Below are 6,861 nucleotides of genomic sequence, written 5' to 3' on the forward strand. Positions count from 1 at the left end.
AACCCAGTCACCTACCCTGCCCTGCTATCCCTGAGCATCCAACCATGCGACGACAGCATGGAGGGAGGACCAAAGCCCAAACCTCCGGGTCCCGGCCCCGACCGAGAACTGGAGATAGACATGGACATGGACGTGGGATTGGGTTTCGTTTCGTCGTTGGCTTTGCGTGTGGCATGCACTATCTATCTAGCTGACTTGACTAGCAGGAGCAGCTACGTACTACAGTACGTGCGTACCTAACTATATCCCAATCCCAGTTGCCACCTGCTGCGTGCATGCTTTGGATCATGCGCCGGAAAACACGCACGCACGCACGCACGCACGTTGTGGATAGGATCGACATGGACTAGCTCTAGCTTAGCTTTCATGGACGGAACATGAACATGGTGGTGGTGGGTGACCGGCCCTCCTTCCCTACCGAGTGGATGGATGGATGTGGATCGGTCGGAGGTGCGGCGTCAGGTCTCGGCGTCGCGGCACAGTTCTGCGTGTCTTTTTCCTTTTCCTTTTCTCTGCGGGTGCGGTGGCCGGTCGATCGGGCTGGCCGGAGCTGGGGCAGCCTTCCGCGGTGAACCAAGGGCCACGTAGCTAGAGGCGTTTTCTTTTATATATACTGCTCACAAGCAGTGTCGTTTCATCGCCTTCTGCGTGTCCCGTGCACCACCATACATCCTCTACCCGCGTGCTCTAGCTATGTGCACGTGCAACGGAAAGTCGCCGTTTCGATCGTCGCCGGTTCTGGAGAGATGGAATCGGTGCGCCCACCATGCGTCTTCTTTTGTATTGGTTTAGGTTAGAAGTAGCCAGATTGAGAGATGGGGTTTTTTCAGATGCTTATTAGATTAGTAGTGGAATTTTTGCAATTCTTTAGGTGTTTGGCTTGAGGATTAGACGATGGATTAGTCAAATATATACTTCTGTATTGGTTTGGGTTGGTGCCTGCTTTAGTTCTTTGGCTTGATGATTAATTAAATGGATGCTTAGTTCTAGGGATTATGGCTGTCATAGTTGCAATTCTTAGATGCTTGATTGATGCATGTTGTCATAGTTGCAGTTATTTGATGCTTGATTGATGCCTGTCAGGCAGAGGCTATGAGATGGGTTGTGCATGGCCTTGTGTTTTTGGAAATTGTCTACGTGAGGTGATTAGATGGTGCATTAGTTTGGTTTGTAAATATAGTGAAGGATGTGTTCATGTACTGGGTGTTGTCATGTTAATCAAAAAGAGCTTCTCAAGGGCTGGATTTGTTTTGTGCTGGATTGGGGCTTCTGAAGGAGAAGGGAAGCATGGTGGAGGGGAAGGGGCGGTCTATGCTTATTTAGTTTGGGTTAGTAGTGGAATTTTGTCGTTCCTTCAGAGATATTGACAGCATTGAACATCCTCTGCAATGCCGTTGCTTCAGAGATAAAAGCATCTTGGGGTTTTTTCAGATGCTTATTAGATTAGTAGTTGAATTTTTGCGTGTTAGAATTTAATTAGTATGAGGTTGAATACCTTATTTAAGGGGGAATTTAAGGTCAGATAGATGTCATATGATTATTAGATCTGTAGTTCAATGCTGCTGACATTTATGATTATTTGATTTGATCTGTGGTTCAATGATATTGGATGGAAACATATTTGATTTGGAATGCATTAATTAAGATGTGCCAATGAATTGATTAGATGATACAAGATTCATCTATAGTATAATTTGTTGTTGTTTAGGTAAGTAATGAAATTTTAGATGTTTGTTGGAGATGTATGCATTTATAGTTGAAGTTGTACCTAATTAACTACTGCATTATGTTAATATGTGTAGGAGCTTTGCTGCATTATCCCAAAAGTAGTAATTTGTGCATATTAAAATTTGTAGTTGGCTTCTGTAATTAGTATATACTATATGTAAAGTGTGAAGTAAACATTCCAAGGCAGGATCCTAGCAACAAAATATACTATATATTTCCATTAAGTAGTGTGTGGGGGGGGAATTCCCTCAAAAGAAAAGTGTTGGGTTAATCCAAGGAATGTCAAGAGTCCAGCTTGCATTTTCATTAGCATTTATGAAGGACATCATTTGTCTGTTGATTGATTGCTTAGATTATGTATTTATAAGGAAAGCATTTGGTCACTTGCAACATACCAATGTGGTTCACATTAACAATTTTGTTTGTAATGACATTCTGTGAACTGCAATTCAATTCATTGTAATTGATGTGCTTGTTTGACAATATAGCAGGAGGAGGAGGATCTTGTGGGCAACAAGAGGAAGTGGGACAAGACTGGGTTCTACCCATATGAGTCTGATGAAGATGAGCCGTACGAGGTAAGGCCTAGTTGAAATGTTATTTCTGCATTGAGTTAGTATTATGTGTTTATAGTTTTTGAATGCATAATGTATTAATGTCAGTCATTAATGTGTGCAGTATGAATCTGGAGATGATGTGGTCGAGGGGAATGTCGAGTCCTTTGAAGAGAAGGAGGTGTTGAAGATCAGGGCCCAAGGACCAGCTAAGTACTACAACTGGAGGAATGAAAAGTACCGTTGCCCCTACTGCAGCAAGCCCAAGCCCAGATCTGGGTTATTGGAGCATCCGATGGAACATTGCCGGGCTACATCGATCTCCAGTCATGACTACAAGATCATTGGTCAGCATTCTGCCCTCCTGAAGGTCCTGAGAAACCCTGACCTCTAGTCGTACATCATGCTGATCATCGGAAGCTGGAAGCGTACTCATCATCAGTATATTTGATGATGTTTTACTTTTGAAAAGCTGCATCTGGGTCTGAACTGCTTGGAAACTAGCTATATTAATGTAATGTAATGTAATGTATTGTGTGTTTGAACTGGATCTGTTGTGAACTGCCTGCTACCTGTGGTGGTAGCCTAGAATGATATCTATATATGTGTGGCCTTAACTTTATTGGTGGTGAATGCTTTCTTCATGTTTAGTTGTTGTTTCGATGGTGCAATGATCACAAATGGCGGTTCAGTGTTGCTTGAGACATGCTGCAACACTTGTCTATGCTGTGGGCAAGTGCAACATGCTGTGCCCATGTGCCAATTATACCAAATATTGAATGTGGCAATGTTCCAAAATGGCTATCATGAATTATAGTACATGGGGTTTAGTAAAGTTACTGATAATTGTTCATCCTCACACATTCCATCAACGCATAATTTGAATAAGCAAAAAGATCAAATGTTCCATCATTTGAACCTATATTGCAATTAGAGAGCAAATATTCCATCATCAAAGTGTGAAGGAATTAAATGTAAATTTAGAAGAGTAATGTAATACTAGTTAAAAATAATGTGTGCAAAAAAAGGAATTTGAAATAAGATCTACTTTATTTTGTAATAAAGTTATATTACCCTACTTATTAGAATTTTGAAAATGTCACTTATTTATAAGAAAAGAAAATATAAATATTCAAAATGATGTGTTTGATAAAAATACCTTTTGAATTGTTGGTATGTTATTATTTGAGGAGTCATGTAATTTTTATGTTATTTTTTGAGTGCTCAGGTAATTTTTATGTGAAGTGAAGGGAAAGGAAAAAATAAACAAAAGGAAAAGCATGGGCCATCCTAGCCATCTTGGAAACCTAGCTTTACAAATAAAAAATTCAAAAAAATAAGAGGGCATTAAAAAAGTAAACAAATATAAGAGGGCATTATAAATTCAAAAAAATTCAAAAATATAGAAAGAATATTTTACAATGCCCCCCTGAGGTATAGATCGATGTTTTGACCAGTCAGTCTAGAGGGCATTATAAATTAATAAAAATTCGAAAAAATATAAAACCTTGGAAACCCACCTTTGTTTGTGCAATAGATCATGTGTGCCAAAGTTGAGGTCATTTGGAGGTGGTCGAAAAAATGACCGCATTTCGGAGGGGCCATTTGGTCTAACTTAAGCCAGTTTTTTAAAAAATGTGATTTTTTCCACCACCTCCAAATCACACAAACTTTCTTGATCATGGTGACCCACATGCTCCCAAAAGTTGGGGTCATCTCATGCATGCCCCCACATGCATCATGTACAAGCCGGACCATTTGGGTCTGCCGGAGGGCAAGTTTGAAAGAGGTTTTCCTTGCCAGACCCACCAAATGATCCCAAACTTTTTGCACAGCGTACCATGACCATGGCATGCTTGTGGGAGGAGAATTGATACACCATGGCCTCATTTTGTTGAAATCCAATTAATATCCATGTGTATTTCATGTAAGTGAGCATGTGTAAAATTTATTAGATGACTTGAAGGTCAAAATATTGACTTGTCATATATGCAAAAAAATGTGTATTGAACGCAAGTGATCGTGTGTATAATTTAGTGTGTGATTTTAAGATCAAATCAATACACATTGGCAATATGCCAAAAAAAGTGCCCACGTACAAGAGCAGGAGAATTCATTTTCCACGGCCTGCATACGACTAGGAACCCTGCCGTGCATGGGCCAGGACGCAGGCCCGTGGTGCAGAATATCTCTGCTGCTAGTAGGCCCCACGGGGCAGAGGGAACGAGAGTTAGGCAATGTACTGCCTGCAATTGATAGGAGCTTGGGAGGGGAGTCGCAGCCGGGTATATAAACCGGTGCGGTGCTCTCTCGCTTGGCGAGGTGGGACTGAACTCTCACCACCCAACGGCTATGCGCTGCGATGTGCCCTGCGCGGCTCCGCCTTGGGCCCAATTCGGGCGGGCTGGCCCAGGGCAGCCTTACCCGCTCGCTGATATGTTTTATATTTTCTTTGTTTCTTTTCTTGTTTATATTTGTAATATTTAAAATCAAATCTCTTTTTTTCTATATTATTTCTAACAGTGTTTACTAAAATTAAAAAAATATGCCAAATTCTGTTGTGTTTTATTTCATTTGTTCGTACTCTTTTGTATATTGATAATATTTACGAAATATGAACTAAAATGTTGTGTTTTATTTCATTTCTTCTTTCCAATATTTCTTATCTTTATTATTTTTTAAATATTTTTAGTTTGTAAGATAAAATGTTCTTTTTTATTTTACTTCTTCATTCTAATATTTGTTCTCTTCTTTATATTTGAAATATTTCCAAAATGTAAGATAATATGTTATCTTTTATTTCACTTATTCATTCTAATATTTGTTCTCTTCTTTATATTTGAAATATTTCCAAAATGTAAGATAATATGTTGTCTTTTATTGCACTTATTCATTCAAATTTGTTCTTCTGTTTTCTATATTCTCCTCTTTTCTTTGTTCTGACAGTTATAAATTTAAATAATGTATGATATAATGTTGTCTCATATTTCACTTTTCATGGTTGTCTTTCCTAATGTATGATATAATGTGGTAGTAGAATTCATACACCACGGCCTCATTTTTGTTGAAATCCAATTAATATCCATGTGTATTACATGTGAGTGAGCATGTGTAAAATATATTAGATGACTTGAAGGTCAAAACATTTACTTGTCATATATGCAAAAAAATGTGTATTGAATGCAAGTGAGCAGGTGTATAATTTAGTGTGTGATTTGAAGATCAATACACATGGCAATATGCCAAAAAAAAGTGCCCGCCTACCAGAGCAGGAGAATTCATACTCCACGGCCTGCATACGACTAGGAACCCTGCCGTGCATGGACCAGGATGCAGGCCCGTGGTGCAGAATATCTCTGCTGCTAGTAGGCCCCACGGGGCAAAGGGGACGAGAGTTAGGCAATGTACTGCCTGCAATTGATAGGAGCTTGGGAGGGGAGTCGCAGTCGGGTATATAAACCGGTGCGGCGCTCTCTCGCTTGGCGAGGTGGGACTAAACTCCCACCACCCAACGGCTGTGCGCTGCGATGTGCCCTGCACGGCTCCGCCTTGGGCCCAATTCGGCCGGGCTGGCCCAGGGCAGCCTTACCGGCGCGCTGATATGTTTTATATTTTCTTTGTTTCTTTTCTTGTTTATATTTCCAATATTTAAAATCAAATCTCTTTTTTTCTATATTATTTCTAACAGTGTTTACTAAAATTAAAAAAAATGCCAAATTCTGTTGTGTTTTATTTCATTTGTTCGTACTCTTTTGTATATTGATAATATTTACGAAATATGAACTAAAATGTTGTGTTTTATTTCAATTCTTCATTCTAATATTTCTTATCTTTATTATTTTTTTAAATATTTTTAGTTTGTAAGATAAAATGTTCTGATTTATTTCACTTCTTCATTCTAATATTTGTTCTCTTCTTTATATTTGAAATATTTTCAAAATGTAAGATAATACGTTATCTTCTATTGCACTTCTTCATTCTGATAAAATGTTCTGTTTTATTTCAATTCTTCATTCCTAATTATAAATTTTATTTTCTGTTTGATCCTTGAAATATTATTAAATCAAATCTAGTTGGGACATTCGCATGCATACCTCCACGTGCACCATGTACTAGAAGCAGGATTATCTTCTCGGTCTCACCAATTCATACCAAACTGTATGCATACCCTAGGATGACCATGGCAAGCATGCATGACGAGTATCGTTCATTTCCAAAACTCGATGCATTTTCTAGGGTTTTTCTGGCGACAAAACCCTACAACACTGCCATCACGTGACGCAACATGCGTTTTGTGTCCGAATTCGTGCACACCTTGCCTGGGGGACCACAATGGCCAAGCTCACATGGTCCCAAAAGTTGGGGTCATCTCATGCATGCTTCCACATGTACTATGTACAAGCAGGACCATTCGGGTCTGCCGGAGGTCAGGTCTGAAATTGGTTTTCCTTGACGGTCCCATCAAATGATCCCAAACTTCATGCATGCCCTACGATGACCATGGCATGCATGCGTGACAAGTATCGTTCATTTGCGACACTCGATGCATTTTCTAGGGTTTTCCGGCGATAAAACCCTA

At 39.5% G+C, this 6,861-nt stretch overlaps 1 protein-coding gene across 2 annotated transcripts; it reads left to right on the forward strand.

Annotated features, from left to right (window-relative positions):
- Window positions 1-661: 661 nt before the first annotated feature.
- On the forward strand, window positions 662-2,888 carry LOC119327810. Of its 2 annotated transcripts, none has more exons than XM_037600895.1 (3): window positions 662-755; window positions 2,217-2,306; window positions 2,407-2,888. In XM_037600895.1, exons 1-3 carry the CDS (start codon window positions 747-749, stop codon window positions 2,674-2,676), a joined length of 369 nt encoding a protein of 122 aa, XP_037456792.1. In that variant the 5' UTR covers window positions 662-746; the 3' UTR covers window positions 2,677-2,888. The 2 variants fall into 2 exon arrangements, with proteins under 2 accessions (XP_037456792.1, XP_037456793.1); XM_037600896.1 differs by having other exon boundaries at window positions 669-755; window positions 2,220-2,306.
- The last annotated feature ends 3,973 nt before the right edge of the window (window positions 2,889-6,861 follow it).

This window comes from Triticum dicoccoides, chromosome 7A, assembly GCF_002162155.2.
Source record: "Triticum dicoccoides isolate Atlit2015 ecotype Zavitan chromosome 7A, WEW_v2.0, whole genome shotgun sequence".
NCBI classification, from domain to species: Eukaryota; Viridiplantae; Streptophyta; class Magnoliopsida; order Poales; family Poaceae; genus Triticum; species Triticum dicoccoides.